The 17,289-nt window shown below is 39.9% G+C and overlaps 1 protein-coding gene across 1 annotated transcript; it reads left to right on the top strand.

Annotated features, from left to right (window-relative positions):
* Positions 1–79: 79 nt before the first annotated feature.
* On the top strand, positions 80–15,708 carry LOC105613766 (inactive ribonuclease-like protein 9). Its single transcript, XM_042252903.1, has 3 exons — positions 80–162; positions 4,249–4,393; positions 14,785–15,708. Exons 1-3 carry the CDS (start codon positions 80–82, stop codon positions 15,349–15,351), a joined length of 795 nt encoding a protein of 264 aa, XP_042108837.1. The 3' UTR covers positions 15,352–15,708.
* The last annotated feature ends 1,581 nt before the right edge of the window (positions 15,709–17,289 follow it).

The following is a 17,289-nucleotide window of genomic DNA, read 5'->3' on the forward strand; positions in this document are numbered from 1 at the left end:
GAACCCTGGGTTCCTGTTCTGGTGTTGGAATTAGATCCCGCATGCCTAATCCAAGAGTTTACATGCCGCAAATGTAAACATGCCACAAGCTCCAACTAAAAATTTGGATGCCACAAAGAAGATCAAGACCTCGAATGCTACAAGAAAAGCCTGGCACATTAAGTAAATAAATAATTTGTTTTAAAGAAGAGTTGGGAACCCCCTGTAACACTGTGAAATTCACATTCTTAGTTGGTATATCTGCAGAATTTTCACTTGTTCTCTTCTTTCCATGCCATACAATACTCATGGGGACAGGAAGATATAGATATAACAAGAACCATCTCAGCATGAATACCTAATATTCAGAATAGCAAACTCCCCAAAGTACTTTCCAGCTGTCCAATGCTGCTTTTGTGAATTCCCACATCTTGGTTTCTTTTCTTTTCACCATTTATTAGATTATAGTTGATTTACTATATAAATGTTAGTTGTTTTCAGGTGTACAGAAAAGTAAATCTGTTATGCTTATACATAGTATCCACTCCTTTTAAGATTCTTTTTGCATATAGGTCACTATAGAGTATTGAGTAGAGTTTCTTGTGTTATACACTAGGTCCTTATAAGTTGTCTACTGTTTATAGCAATGTGTATATGCCAACCCCAATCTTCTAATTTGTCCCCCCCACATCTTTGTTTTAGCTTAGCCATCACTGTTTATACAAATCCAAACTTTCTGGCATGGTCACATTCATTCACCATTTCTTTTTCTCACCTTGCTGTAGCTGCGGCTTCATCTGAGAAAATTCCACTTCCGAGAGTGGCTGGAGATCCAGTATGAGAAAAGAAACCTGTCTGTCCCGTTTTGGTAACAACTTCTCCCTCCCTTTGTAAAATTCCTTGATACCCTTTGATCATTATTCCCTATAACTTACTGAAAATGGAATAAAAAGGAGTGGGGAAAGATGGGAGGGAGAGTGCCTATCATTCTTACACATTTCATTGCAATCCAATCTGCACGTGTCCTCCATCCCCATCTCTACAGGGACATCCATGGGACATGCCTATCTCCATGTCCCATTCCCTATCCTTGTCTTTAGACTCAGAGCTAGGTCCTTATTTATCAACAAGGGCCTAGGGTTCAGTGCTGCCAGACCCCAATTCTGTGACTAAGAAAATCAAACTTCTAGACAGCACTTTTACATGGAAACTCATAACTTTTAATTGTAATTTCTGAGTGAATGAGGATTCCGTCAAACATTTGAGGTCACCATGATACCTTCCAAAACCACCTTTCTAGACATCAGCTGAAGAAATTCTCCACATAGGCTAGCTTGGATATGTGCCTGGGACCATCTCATTTGCATCATGTTCAAGTCAAGTATCTTGGGGTTCTACAACATACAATAAATATATTTATTTTTAATGTAATCATCATAATGTATTTCTTTTTCTCCAGGTAAATTATCAGATCATTACACATTCTGTAATTAAAGCCATGGAAACAGAACAATGATTATTTACACAGATTGTTCCTCTTATCTAATATTACGTATAAATCTAGATCTTGACTCCTACCCACTAGATTCCCTATGATAACGCAGTTCGTGAGGATAGTTGATGAGGGTTTGTCAGACGAACACATTTACTTTCTGCTGTGTCTTTGTGCTAAACCTTTGAATAAGAAGAGGAATGAATGTGGATTGCTTCATTACATATTAACATTCTTTATTAATAATACAATTAAGATAAGGTAAAATGGTAATTTCCAGCTTTATTCATATTAAGATTGCAAAAGATTATTGTCCTGTGCCCTTAGCACAGTCTCCTCTCAATAAAACAAAACTACTAAGGTGAACATTATCCCATTACAATTTATTCTTTTTGTTAGTGTCCCTTGAGATGATGCACATTAATTTTACTTAAATGTGGTGAAATTATTTATCCTTTTGTGATGGTTTGTTTTCCTCAGCATAATGACTTCAGCTTTCATCCACATTGTAGCATATGTTCGAATTTCCTTCCTTTTGAGGGCTAAATAATATTTGATGAAATGTACATAACACATGTTGTTTATTCTTCCATTTACTGATGAACACTTCCACCATTTGCCTATTGTAAATAGTGCTGCTTTGAACAGAGATGTACAAATATCTGTTCCAGTTCTTAGTTTCAACTCTTGTGAGTATATACCAGGAAGTGAAATTTTTAGATTTTTAGCTGTTTGAAATGTGAGAGTCAAACAACACTATGTTCAATATACTGATAATTTATAACTGAATGAGAAACTGTAATGATGCCAATCAAAATACACACACACAGAAAGAAACTGAACTTTCTGATTTAGTAACACAAATTCAGATAATTTGACTTTTTTAATTACGTAAAATAGTTTGAACGTGAAAGTCACTCAGTCATGTCTGACTCTCTGCAACTCCATACAGTCCATGGAATTTCCCAGGCCAGAATACTGGAGTGGGTAGCCTTTCCCTTCTCCAGGAGATCTTCCCAACCCAGGGATTGAAACCAGCTCCCCTGCATTGTGGGTGGATTCTTTACCAGTTGAGCCACTGGGAAAGCTAAATAGGTTGAAGGAACCTAAAATAACAACCAAGGTAAATTTTGCTGCCACCCTTAAGAGTTGAAATTTTGATGCAGATATGCTGAATTTAGAAAAAAAAATTCACACTTTTTTTGCATCTGGGTTTGAGAAGCACTTTCACACTGCACATATTTTTAAATTAAATGTAATTTACTTTAAACCAGATGTAACCAGGTTTGTAAAAAAATTTTTTTGGTGTCTTTTGCCATAGGAATTATTATATTATGTGATTTGTTTCAGGCAAAGTTTTCTGTGCGCTTATGTATATGGGTATGTAATTCAGTCTCTCTGTGTAAGCAAGTCTTTCAATCGTTTTCTTTATGCCTGTGTGCCTCTTTTGTATAATAATGACATTCTTGGTAGTTTCCTGGTAGTCTAGTGGCTAGGATTCCATGCTTTCACTGCCATGTCCTGGGTTTAATCCCTAATTGGAATACTGAGATCCTGCCTGCTGGGCAGCACGGCCAGAAGAAAAGAAACGAGAAACATACCTTATTCAATCCTAAGTATGAAAAAAAAAAAAATGCTACTATACTTGTATCAATATCCTTAATGTTTTCTAAATATTACTTTGATCTCAAGTCCAACATACATTGGGAAGCGAGAGAATGTGTGTGTGTGTGGGGGGCGGGGCTACATGGAATGAACACTGGAACCTATGTTGTTTTTACTGATATGCAGCCAATTGTCTCACTAGATTTATGTTTCTCTTCCCAAGAAAATCTATGGGATAATCTATCCCACCATATTCCATACTTCTATTTTTCTACTAATCCTAATCTGTCAGAAGGACCAGATAATGAAATCAGTCAAACCAGTGGCCATATCTTGGATATCTTAGTCATTTCCTTCTAAACGCACACTGAGGGGCATTTCAGGTGCTCCAGGCTGGTGGCTCAGACAGTAAAGAGCCTGCCTGCAATGCGGGAGACTCAGGTTGGATCCCTGGGTCTGGAAGATACCCTGGAGAAGGAAATGGCAACCCACTCCAAAATTCTTGCTTGGAAAATCCCATGGATGGAGGAGCCCGGTAGGCTACAGTCACAAAGAGTTGGACATGACTCAGTGAATTCACTTTCACCTTCAGTGGTTAAAACTCAGCACTTCCACTCCAATGGGCACTGGTTCAATCCCTGATCAGGAATCTAGGATCCCACCTATGCCTGGTGTGTCCAAAACTAAATAAATAAATACTTACATTGTCATCTGATCTGTAAAAATCCTTTAAATAAATTCACATTGACATTACATGAAGATATACTAGATATCAATGCAGCAAATCTTTAAACATTTTTGCGAAATCATACAAAAAGGGCTAAACAAGGCATGAGCAAGTATAAATTTGCAGAAAGCTACAATCGAGAGAAAATTCTGTCATCTGAGACCTAGTTTGACTCCATTTTTGCAACATAAGATGTTAAAATTACTCTATATTTGTGCTCTGAAGGTTGATTTTCAATTACTGAGACACTCTTACTTGGTGTGTCTCTACTCTGTGCACTTCTGGAAGCTCCAGATACTTAAGCCATCACAGTGATCCTAAGGGGAAGAAATGTCTTGAATTCACCAAAAGGTGTGCATTTCAGTGAACCCACTGATCCTCTAATGGCCCATAAGGATCACATTGTTCTCCAGGTTTTCTCAAACTGACCCCATTTTCAGTTTAGTTATAGGTCTGAAGGTCTGAAGCATAATTATTGCCTCTGCTGCTGCTGCGAAGTCGCTTCAGTCCTGTCCGACTCTGTGCAACCCCATAGACGGCAGCCCACCAGGCTCCCCTATCCGTGGGATTCTCCAGGCGAGAACACTAGAGTGGGTTGCCATTTCCTTCTCTAATGCATGAATGTGAAAAGTGAAAGTGAAGTCGCTCAGTCATGTCTGACTCTTACCAACCCCAGGGACTGCAGCCTACCAGGCTCCTCTGTCCGTGGGATTTTCCAGGCAAAAGTACTGGAGTGGGGTGCCATTGCCTTCTCCAATTATTGCCTCTATATGATACTAAAAAGTATAAATTTAAAGTTGCTTAGGGTGAGATCTTTCTTCCAGAATTTAATAGAGAAATACTCTGGGATCTACTCACAAAGGTAAGTCTAATTGTATGGACTAAGTGTTTAGACTCTCTCTTGTAGTTTAACTATCCAGACTGAGAAATTGACATTACCTGATGGTGATAAAGGGTAGGAGTTCGCTGATACCAGAACGTGGCATTCTGAGAAATTGGCACTTAATATTGGATAACATGCCCAAACCAGCTCTTAAAGATACATTTCTTCAATGACGCTTCCTCAGAATTATTTTAGTTTTGAGAAACTGACAGCTTTCCAGATCACTACAAGAAATTAACCCTTTAGAAAGAGCAGTTGAATAAGGTTATGTTTAGGGCTTCCCCTCCCTCACCATGTAATCTTTATTTCAAACATTATTTGGGACCACGTTGCAGATATCTTCTGTGTTTTGATTTTCCCCCTGCTTTTTTCAAATGGACATTTCTACTTTTGTATTGGGTGTCCATTCCTTTGTTTGCCTTGTCCAATCGGGAAAGATATTTGTTGTATTGGATAACTGTCTCTGCTAGTCTGTGGAGAGGCCCTGCCTGTGCATGAAGCTAGCATAGAAAGCAGAGTGGAATGAGAGAGAAAACAGAGTGAAGGATTGGATTTCTTCATCCTGCTGTGTGTCTCAGACATCTGTTTCTGTGAGTCAGTACAGGTCCTCCTGGCACTCCCGTCACTAGTTTCTTTGGCACTCCTGTCGCTAGTTTTTGGGGTTTTATTCCCCTCTCTTAATATATATATTTTATTGAAGCATAGTTGACTTAAAATGTTTCAGGTGCACAGCAAGATGATTATACATATACACATATATTATTTTAAAAATTATTTTCTACTCTAAGTTATTACAAGATATTGACCATAGTTCCCTGTGCTATACAGTAAACCTGGTTGGTCATTGCATATCTATTTTTTAAATTAGAAATCTGGCCTTGTGTTCATACTAAGTCAAACTAGTAGAATCAAAATGTCATAAAATTTTTAGCTAGGCAAAAATTTATAAGTTTTCTAAAGTATATATTGTACATATTATTTATATATATGTATACAAAAGTTTTCTACTACTCTTCATAAAGGCTTGAGAAAGAACATTAAAAAAAAGTTATGATTTGAGAGAATAGCATTGAAACATGTATGTTATCATATGTGAAACAGATTGCCAGTCCAGGTTCTATGCATGACACAGGGTGCTTAGGGCTGGTGCACTGGGATGACCCAGAGGGATGGGATGGGGAGGGAGGTGGGGGGGGAGGTTCAGGATGAGGAACATATGTATATCCACGGCAGATTCATGTCAATGTATGGCAAAAATTCCTACAATATTGTAAAATAATTAGCCTCCAATTAAAATAAATAATTTTTTTAAAAAGAAAGAAAGAGATGTGTACCCCAGTGTTCATCACAGCACTGTTTACAATAGTCAGGACATGGAAGCAACCTAGATGTCCATCTGCAGATGAATGGATAAGAAAGCTGTGGTACATATACACAATGGAGTATTACTCAGCCATTAAAAAGAATACATTTGAATCCATTCTAATGAGGTGGATGAAACTGGAGCCTATTATACAGAATGAAGTAAGTCAGAAATTAAAACACCAATACAGTATACTAACACATATACATGGAATTTAGAAAGATGGTAATGATGATCCTATATATGAGACAGCAAAACAGACACAGATGTAAAGAAGACTTTTGGACTCTGTGGGAGAAGGCGAGGGTGGGATGATTTGAGAGAATAGCATTGAAACATGTATATTACCATATGTGAAACAGATTGCCAGTCCAGGTTCAATGCATGACACTGGGTGCTCAGGGCCGGTGCACTGGGATGACCCAGAGGGATGGGATGGGGAGGGAGGTGGGAGGGGGGGTTCAGGATGGGGAACACATGTACAGCCATGGCAGATTCATGTCAGTGTATGGCAAAAATCACCACAATATTGTAAAGTAATTAGCCTCCAGTTAAAACAAATTAATTAATTTTTTAAAAAAGTTGGAGAAATTAGAAAACATCAACTAAATGAAATGGAAGCACTGAATATGAAATAGAAAAAGTGAAATAAACTAGATAAAAGCAAAAGATCATCATATAGTCCAGTTGTCTTTAAACATGACCGCTCATTAGACACTTAATCTGGAGCTCTGGAGGAAAAACAGTAACACCTGGACATTTGTATTTTTCAAAAAACTTCAAGATAATTCTGATATGCATCTGGATTTTAAAAAGTGATTACAGGTTTTTCTGTTAAATCGTAGTTTTGGTGATATAGAGTTCTACTATTTTTCTGTTGATCAGTTATGATACAATGGTATTGAGTAGTTACATAACCACAATAGGAAAAGATGTTTATCAGTTTTCACAATCATATCCAGACAAAAATAAAAAGTAATAACAATTGCAAGCCATGATGGGAACATGATTAACCTAACAGTATAAAATAATTACATACAATTTGGGGGGTCAAACAGAGTGATGTGGTAAGTGGAAATGCGTACACGCACATGTTTTCATCCTCCCATCTGGTCTATGTCTTTTGGTTGGTGCATTTAATCCATTTACATTTAGGGTAATTATTAATATGCATGATCCTATTACAGTTTTCTTAATTGTTTTGGGTTTATTTTGTGTAGGTTTTTTTCTTCTCTGTGTATCCTACCTAGAGAAGTTCCGTTAGCATTTGTTGTAAAGCTGGTTTGGTGGTGCTGAATTCTTTTAACTTTTGCTTGTCTGGAAGCTTTTGATTTCTCCAGCAAATCTGAGCAAGAGTCTTACTCAGTAGAGTATTCTTGGTTGCAGGTTCTTCCCTTTCATCATTTTAAATATATACTGCCATTCGCTTCTGGATGGTAGAGTTTCTGTTGAGAAATCAGCTAATAGGAGTTTCCTTGTATGCTGTTTTTTGTTTTCCCCTTGTTGCTTTTAACATTTTATCTTTGTTTTTAATTTTTGTCAGTTTGATTACTATGCATCTCAGTGTGTTCCTCCTTGGGTTTATCCTGCCTGGGACTCTCTGTGCTTCCTGGACTTGGTTGATTAGTTCCTTTCCCATGTTAAGGAAGTTTTTAGCTATTATCTCTTTGAATATTTTCTCAGGTCTTTTCTCTTGTCTCCTTCTGGGACCCCTATAATGTGAATGTTTGGTGTGTTTAATGTTGTCCCTTAGGTTATCTTGTTTCTTTTCATTCTTTTTTTCTATATTCTGTTCTGTGGCAGTGATTTCCACCATTCTGCCCTCCAGGTCATTTATCTGTTCTGCCTCAGCTATTCTGCTATTGATTCCTTCTAGTGTATTATTCTGGAGAAGGCAATGGCACCCCTCTCCAGCACTCTTGCCTGGAAAATTCCATGGACGGAGGTGCCTGGTGGGCCGCAGTCCATGGGGTTGCTAAGAGTCGGACACGACTGAGCGACTTCACTTTCACTTTTCACTTTCATGCATTGGAGAAGGAAATGGCACCCCACTCTAGTGTTCTTGCCTGGAGAATCCCAGGGATGGGGGAGCCTGGTGGGCTGCCGTCTATGGGGTCACACAGAGTCGGACACGACTGAAGCGACTTAGCAGCAGCAGCAGCAGTGTATTATTCATCTCTATTTGCTTGTTCTTTAGTTCTTGTAAGTCTTTGATAAACATTTCTTGAATCTTCTCCACTGTTTTCCCAACTGTGTCCCAGTTATATCTGGGACATAACTTTCTCCTTTTCATCATGGTTAGTTTTCTGTAATGTGGTTTTTGTTTTAGTTGCTGTGGGACTTTGCTTTTTGCTTCTTCTGTCTGCCCTCTGATGGAGGAGGCTAAGCAGCCTATATAAGCTTCCTGATGGGAGGGACTGGTAATGGGAAAAACTGGGTCTTGCTCTTGTGAGCAGGGCCTTGCTTAGTAAAGCTTTAATCCAATTATCTGCTAATGGGTGGGGTATCATTCCCTCCCTGGTAGTTGTTTGGCCTGAGGCTCTATGGTAGGGTTAATAGCGACCTCCAAGAGGGTTTATACCGAAGGGAACCTTCCTGACCTGCTGCTGCCAGGGCCCCTGTCCCTGTGTTGAGCCCCTGCCAACCCACACCTCCCCAGGAGGCCCTCTGACACTAGCAGGTAGTTTTGGTTCTGCTACCCTCCTGTGGAGTTGCTGCTCCTTTCCTCTGGGTCTTGGTGCTCATAAGATTTATTTTGTGCCCTCCAAGACTGGCAACTCTGTTTCCCCCAGTTCTGTGGAAGTCATATAATCAAATACTGCTAACCTTGAAAGCCAGATTCCCTGGGGAAGCCCAGTCTCTTTGCCAGATCCCCAGTCTCTTTGTCAGATCCCCAAACTGGGAAGCCTGACATGGGGCTCAGAACCTTCACAGCAGTGGGAGAACTTTGGTATTATTGTTTCCCAGTTTGTGGGTCACTCACCTGGCTGGTATGGGATTTGACTTTATCATATTGCACCCCTCCTACCATCTAGCTGCAGCCTCTTCTTTGTCTTTGGACCTGGGCTATCTTTTTTTGGTGTTCCAGCATCCTCCTGTCAATGATTGTCCAACAGCTAGTTGCAATTTTGGTGCTCTCACAGGAGGAGATGAGTGCATGTCTTACTCTGCCATCTTGAACAGCCGCACTCCTGTCACTTGTAACCAGACATTCCCATTGCTATATTATGAATAGTCTGCATCTGTAAAATTTTATTGATCAAAATATTTGCTTATTCTCATAAGTAACCCATTCTAAGAATATATGATTCAATGAATATTAAACACTGATTATCTCAAATATTAGCCCTTATAGTTATGATTGTAGTGGCATTTTTGTCATGTCCATGAACATATCCAAGGTAATTTAAACTTTCTCTAAATTCATTGACATTTATGTTTTCAAAGTTGAACTTTTTGTTCCTATGCAATAAAACTTGCTGTCCACATTTCTATCTAAATTATGATGCTTAGAATTCTAGCTATTAAAATGAGGGGAAAGTATCAGATTTAAAAAATTTTTAATTACACTTGCCAAGGTTTTCAATGTCACCAGAATATAGGATTTACCCCCCTTATCACCCTCTCACCAGCAATGAGGTTGAAAGTATAATAATTACCAGTTTGAAAGATGCAAATTTAGTTTTTCTCTTCTGTGGTTGGGGCTATATAATTATTATATGATGACTGTCTATTAATGCCTCATATTAAATTCTATTTACAAATCCTGTTTGTCTTCTTAAAGTGATTTACACTGAAAACACCACTGAATAATCCCTTGGAGATATATATTCATGTGCCTAAGGAATCTTTGACTCATCTCAATTTTTAAAAATATTTTGGATAAAGAGTCCTGATCTGGACTCAGTATCCACATTTTAGGAGGAGACATTCTAGATAGACAGCCTCTCTCAGGCCCTTCCCAGTCTATAAACCTAAGCTTCCTTAACACTCCCAAGCAAGTTTAAAAACAAAGAGGAAAAGTTAGGTCTAACCAGCTGTTTGTACACCCATGTTCAAAGCAGCATAATTCACAACAGCCAAAAGGTGAAAGGAATTCATCTCAATCTCTATCCAGAAACATTTACTGAAAAAGCCTAACACTTTTGCCACTTTAGGAGGATGTTTTCCTCATAATAAGTACACTTTTATGTAGAGTAAGAAATCGATTCTCAAACTCTAGTGGGTTGAGTATCACCTCGTGAATTTGTTTAAAGTGCAAATTTCTGAGTCCATTCACAGAGATCCTGATTAATCAGGTAGGATGAAAAACCATCGAGTATATATTACACAGGAAGTAAGGCAATTTTGCAGTGTGAGGTTACCAGAAGAAACCTTAAGAAACATTGCCGGAGTGTACGTCACACTGTCTATTCTGTGCTCTCTGTCTCTGCGTTTGTCTTTGTCCTTGTCTGTCTGTCTGTGTCTTTCTCTGACCATTGATAGTTAATCTCTATTCCTACCTTCAGCCCTAATCTGCCACTAATTTACTTTCTGCTGTGTCCCTGTACTAAGTTTTTGAATAAGAAGAGGAATGAACGTGGATTGCTTCATTACATATTAACATTCTTTATTAATGATAATAAGTAAAAGCTTATAGTTGGCACATGAATAGTAAACATAGGATCAAAATACAATATAGTCAGAAAAAAAGAATTATTAAACACATAGGTAACTTTTAAATTAGAGATGAGACAATAAATATTATTCCCTGAAGAACTGGTGCTGAGATTACATAGAAACCATGTGAAAAAATAACCCACCTCCCATTATACTTCAAAATAAATTCCAGATGGATGAAAGGTTTAAATTTTTAAAAATCCATAAAGAAGTAAGATAGAGTGAGAGAAAATGCATATCCATGGGGGTGAGCAAAGATTTTAAGAAGCCTGAAACCACAGCATGAATTCCTAAACAAAGGATGAAGGGCTTAGAGGATATACAAAATGAAGGGCTGTCCTGGTCCTGGTGCTACAGGAGCCTCAGCTCTGCTGCCTATGCTCACCCTGTCCTGCTCTCTCCAGCCCAAGACACCACAGAGACTCCAGGGTCCCCTTTCTGGGAATGTGTGCAGAGCTCCCTGGTTTGAGCCAATGGGATCACTCTGCTGAAGGGACTTCTTCAGGAGGCTGATGAGAGAGTGAAAGCAAGGGTGTGAGGAATGGCTTCTGAACATGCTCACACACAGAGTGCCCTCTCCCACATCAACACTTAGGATCAATTGTTTCTTTCTTGGCCCATTCTCTGATTTCCTATCTTCAGATTTCCTCTTCTCTATGCTCTGTGATATGTGTCCCCATATCGACCTGATTGTAGCACCACCTGTCTACTCACATATCTACAAACTGGATCCACCCTGGAGTCAAATATTGATATCCATCTCCACCTTGGTCAGGGTTCCTGGGTTATCAATATTAGAAAATTACTCAGGTTGTCCCAGTGAAGGACTTCGCTTCTAGCAAGAGAACAGTAGAGTTAAAAACAAAACAAAACAAAACAAAACAAAACAGAAAGCTGTCCTGCAGCAGCACAGCTAGGCCTTGTGGAAAGTGGATCTGTTTTTCTTTTTCTAACAGCTCTCTGCTGCTAAGTCGCTTCAGTCTTGTCTGACTCTGTGACCCCATAGACAGCTCTCTAGTGGCTCAGAAATTATTTTAGTACTTGTCACTTTGGTGGTCTGTCTGTTTCTGGCAGTCTCATAGGATTACAAAGACAGCCTAGGGAAGGAGGTACACTCTAGCATCAGGTAAGGAAACTAGACTGAAAGAAGCCATAGAATAGTACTGAAGAACAGAAATGTGGAAATCAGGCTGACTTGTCACAAGGGCTTGAACTAAGATTCTGCCAGACCTACATGTACACACTGCTATATTTAAAATGGATAACCAATAAAGACCTATTGTATAGCACATGGAACTCTGTTCAGTGTTATGTGCCAGCCTGGATGGGAGGGGTGTTTGGGGAAGAATGGTGGTGGTGTTGGTTTAGCTGCTAAGTCGTTTCCAACTCCTGCAACCACATGGACTGGGGCCTGCCAGGCTCCTCTGCCTACGGGATTCTCCAGCCAAGAATACTGGAGTGGGTTGCCATTTCCTTCTCCAGGGGATCTTCCCAACCCAGGAATCGAACCTGAGTCTCCTGCCTTGCAGGCAAATTCTTTACCAACTGAGCTATGAGGGAAGCCCTATGTATATATATAGCTAAGTTTATTTGCTTTTTACCTGAAACTATCACTACATTGTTAATTGGCTATACCCCAGTACAAAATGTTTTTGGTGTTAACAAAATAAAAATTTTTTTAAAACCAAAAGATTCTGCCAGACCTAAAGTAAGATTTCAGACAACATCCCTTCACAAAGAGATCCTAAATACAATCAAAACAAAAACAATATTAAAAAGAATATCTTTATCATAAGCTTGCTTGGATGATGATGACCAGGAGGAGGAGGACGTAGAGTGCTTAACTTAGTGCTTGGCACATAATTGCCTGTGATCTTAGCCATTGTTATTTATGATTTTTATTTTTACTTAATGGCAACCTCAAAAATATACTTATCTCAGCTGTTCAGCCTTGCTTTTCTGTTTTCCTACTCCAAGCTCTGACACTCAGGGGAAGTGAATATTCTCAGTATCAGGATCTCTCCAGCCCAGTCCTTAACACATCCACTCTCTGAAGCACTGATGATACAAGTGAAACCGTTTACCTCAAACTGGGACTTGAACTCACGTGCTGGGACTCAAACCCAGCCAAAACCCAGCTTGGGGCTTGAACCCAACGTGGCTGGGACTCAAACCCATCCCAAACCCACAGTACCTGGTTTCAGGGCCTAAAGAAGTTCAGATTCTTGGTGTCTCATCCCAGAAAGAATTCCGTGAGAGACAAAGTGATAGGTAAGAGATGGATTTATGCAGATTCAGAGAGAAGCATACTCCACAGACGGATTGTGGGCCATCACAGAGGGCAAGTGAGGCTGTGAAATGTGGCATGATTAATTTTTATAGGCTGGGTAATTTCACATGCTAATGAGTAGGAGGATTATTCCAACTATTTTGGGGAAGGGGTGGGATTCCGTCCACTGGCCCACTCCTTGGTCTTTTGACAGTGCTTTGGAACTGTCCTGGCACCTCTGGGTGTGTCATTTCACTTGCTGATTGAAGATCAAGGTCTAGTCTTGCCTGCCATCTTGGTCCCATTTGATTCTAACTGGTTTATATTGTGTCCTTGGGCTATGTCATTCTTTCAAAAGTTGTGCCCTGCCCTTTTCCCTCCTGTTACACAAGGACTCAATGAGGCAAAGAGGCCATGGGCAAAGATAGGTCAAGAAGCTTGCTCCCTAGTGTACCTAAAGTGCTTGCCTTTCCCTGGGAAGAAAGCCTCTTAGGAGAATTAATGCTTAACCATCAGATTTGAAATAGAAATAAAAAATGATCAATAGACCCAGGAGTCCTCTATGAATGATGACTTTCCACTATAGTAAACTGCACCCTGATGTCTAGAACTTGGGTCTGTTTTCTGGGCCACAGGTCACTACTGCCCTGGCTCCCTTAAGGAATGCTTTTCTTAAAATCCTTAACATAATTAGTATGAAGCATTATAACGACATGTCTCAGAAGTAGGTGCCAAACTAATATTTCCATTTCATTTTAAAGCAGTAGAATTCTTGAAAAATATAAGGCATCTACCCAGTTTCCCATATTTGTGTGACAAATACACTTCCTCATGTATATGACAAGTATTAGGGAAATATTAGTGCTCCTACAGTGGGGTGAATAGACACGGAGACACACACATGTGGAGGGAAAGTTGTGACTGTGCAGTCTCTGATGTGAGGGTACCGTGATGGCAGATAGGCACACAGGATGGGAAGAATTTAGAGACAGGAAAACCTGAGAAGGAAACATGAAGTCTACTTTAAAGAAAAGATTGGAAAAAGACTCACAAGGTCAGTAATGCACCTGAGTGGAAGAGTTCTTCTCAGTGGGGAGAGGAGGCAGGGGAGACTGTAACATGGACCCACAATTCCAGGCGATGAGGTGATGGTATTTACACCAACCCACACACATATGGTGCTCATGTGACATGATGGATCTTGCCTGATCCCTTGTGAAGGGCACTGGAGTTTAGAAATGAGCAAGAGGAGAAAGTCAGGAGATGAAGAATGGTCCTCAGAAAAGCAGGATGTTGGTAAGGGGAAGCGGGGATCAAGTGCAGCTCTTCTCAGGGCAAGTTCTTAACTCCAGGAAGAGAACTTGAGAGAACTTCTTTACTCCAGAAGGAGAGCGAGCACATGAGCCTCCTCTCTGCCTCTCGCCCCACTGCCCTCTTGACGTCTTGTCCGCATTTGCCCTTCTCTCCTGGCCTTCATCTCGCTCTTGCTCTCTTCCTCAGTTCTTCCTCGTTACCTTCTCTCTCTGTTTCTCTTCACCGTGTCTCTCTCCATCCCTTTCTCCTTTTCTCTCCTTCTTCCTTCACTTTTCCCTCTTACCCACAGTCTTCTAGACTAACTGTAGGTCCTCTAAGGTCACTTTGGAGTAAATATTTTCCTGGTATCGAAACAGAACTGAGATGTCAGTTTTAAAACTGTCCAAAGTCTTCGAGCTCAGAACAGAAGTAGGTGGTAGAATGGGCCATACACAGGAACCGAAGGCACAGCCTCACAGTGGACATAACTCCTTCTCTCTTGTATTCCCTTCAGGGAAATATGGGGACTCTGATCAACATGCTGCCCCTGTTTCTGCTCTTCCTGCTCCTGAAGCCACTGAAATTCGAGCTGATAATTGATGGTTCTTTAATAGATAAAGAATTTGAAGAGCATTTAGATGGTACAAGTCCTACCAGAGCACCTACCAAGGAATTATTCAAAGCCCATGTCATTATTGATCGTAAAAGACCCTTACGTGATCCAACATACTGCAGCAATGAAATGAAGATAAAAAATGTTCACCGTAGGCTTTATTGTGTGAAGGAACATTTCTTCCTTCAAGCATCGTATGAGGACATTGAAAAGATCTGTCATAACACGTTTATGTCTTGTGGCGAAGAAGTTGGGACTTGTTACACGAGTCATAAAAAAATAAAAGCAGTGCATTGTGTTTTAACAAGTGGGATCAAGATGCCAGATTGTGAATACACTTCCTCTTATGAGAAGGGATGGGTCTTTATCACTTGTCGATGGCAAAATGATATCAGAGAAATTATCCCTGAATCTGTGGTTGGTATGTTGACATCCACCGGGAAAGTACCTTCCTCCCAACATTCTTAACGTATATTCTGAAAGACGTTAGAGCTAGAAGACAGAAACTTATCCTTACTGATCCTTACAAGCAAACTTGAGGATGGACATTTGGATCTCATTTGCTTTAGTCATCCACCACCTGCCCTTTTTCTCCTTGCATCAGACAAAGGAAAGGTGGGCAGGGCTAAGATATAGTGCTCTGAGATGTGATTTCAGTCAAGTCATACAGTTCAGCACGTTTTGAATGTGTTGTGAGGATGAATGCCTGAAGGGAAAGGATGACCATCAGCAAGCCGTTAGGAAATGGGTGCTGAGGTATGCTTCAAAGTTGTATTCATGGAATGTCTGGTTCAGTAGAAATAATAAAGTGCATCATTGTAGCTAGGTGTCTCTGGTATGTTTATGTGGGGTTTCCGGGTTTGGACTGATCTTCCTTGTGACACAATTTGAATCAAAAAGAATTGGAGGGACTTCCATGGTGGTCCAGTGCCTGTGACGCCAGGCTCCGAATGCAGGGGGCCAAGGTTCCATTCCTGGTTGTGGAATGAGCTCCTAAATGCCAAAACTAAGAGTTTACATGCTGCAAATATAAACATAAAAATGCCCCAACTAAAAATTCAGCATGCCACAGAGATCAAAGATCCTGCGAGCTGCAACTAAAACCTAGTGAAGCCAAATAAATAAGTAAATTATTATTTTTTTAAAAAGAAGAAGTACTGGGACCGCCCTGAGACATCATGAACTTCATCTTTCTAGTACTGTATTTATAGAATTTCCATTTGTTTTCTTCTTTCCATGCAACACAATACTCATGGGATCTTGAAGATATAGACATAACAGAAGCCATCTTAGCATCCCCTGGTAGTTAAGCTGGTAAAGAATCTGCCTGCAACGTGGGAGACCTGGGTTCAATCCCTGGTTTGGGAATATCCCCTGGAGAAGGGGATGGCTACCCACTCCAGTATTCTGGCCTGGAGAATTCCACGGACTGTATAGTCCATGTGGTCACAAAGAGTTGGACACGACTGAGTGACTTTCACTTGCCTATCTTAGCGTCAACATCTAAACATTCAGAATAGCAAACTCCTCAAAGTACTTTTCAATTGTCCAATGCCACTTCTGTGGATTCCCACATTTTTGGCTTTTTCTCTTTTCTTTGTGTTTTTTTTTAAAAAACTAGTTATTAGATTATAGTTGATTTACAATGTTATGTTAGATTCAGGTGTACAGAAAAATGAATCTGTTATACTTTTACATAATATCCACTCCTTTTAAGATTCTTTTCCCATAAAGGTCATTACAGAGTATTAAACAGAGTTCCCTGTGTTATACAGTAAGGCCTTATTAGTTATCTATTTTTTATGGTAATGCATATATATCAATCCCAATTTTCCAAATTATCCCTCCCACATTTTTTTTAGCTTAGTTATCACTGTTCACAAAACAATTCCAAACTTTCTTGCATAGTCACTTTCATTCACCATTTCTTTTCCTCACCTTGCTGTAGGTGTAGCTTCATCTGAGAACATTCCACTTCCAAAAGTCTGGAGATCCAGTGCGAGAAAAGAATTCTATCTGTCCAGTTTTGGTAACAATTTCTATCTCTCTTTGTAAAATTCCTTGTTGTTTGATGATTATTCCCCATAACTTACTGAAAATGGGATAAGGAGGATTGAAGAGGGGAATGGGAGCGGGAGTGCCTGTCACTCTTGCACACTTCATTTCAATCCAGTCCATGCGTGTCTTCCATCCCCTTCCTTGTCTTCAGACTCAGAGCTAGGTCCTCACTTATCAATATGGCCCTGGGCCCAGGGCTGCCAGAACCCATTCAGTGACTAAGAAAATCAAGCCTTTAGAAACCTTTCTTCACATGGAAACTCCTGGCAGTCAAAATTGTAATATCTGAGTGAATGAGGATTCCATCAAACTTTTGAGAATCACCATGACTTCCTCTAAAAGCCAACC

This window comes from Ovis aries, chromosome 7 (genome assembly GCF_016772045.2).
Source record: "Ovis aries strain OAR_USU_Benz2616 breed Rambouillet chromosome 7, ARS-UI_Ramb_v3.0, whole genome shotgun sequence".
In the NCBI taxonomy this organism is placed as follows: Eukaryota; Metazoa; Chordata; class Mammalia; order Artiodactyla; family Bovidae; genus Ovis; species Ovis aries.

Coding starts and splice junctions, on each gene's coding strand:
- LOC105613766 (XM_042252903.1), top strand. CDS start 80: ATGCCACAAGCTCCAACTAAAAATTTGGATGCCACAAAGAAGATCAAG. Junction 163..4,248: donor AGAAAAGCCTGGCACATTAA/GTAAATAAATAA, acceptor TTTTCAGTTTAG/TTATAGGTCTGAAGGTCTGA. Junction 4,394..14,784: donor CTCCAGGCGAGAACACTAGA/GTGGGTTGCCAT, acceptor TATTCCCTTCAG/GGAAATATGGGGACTCTGAT.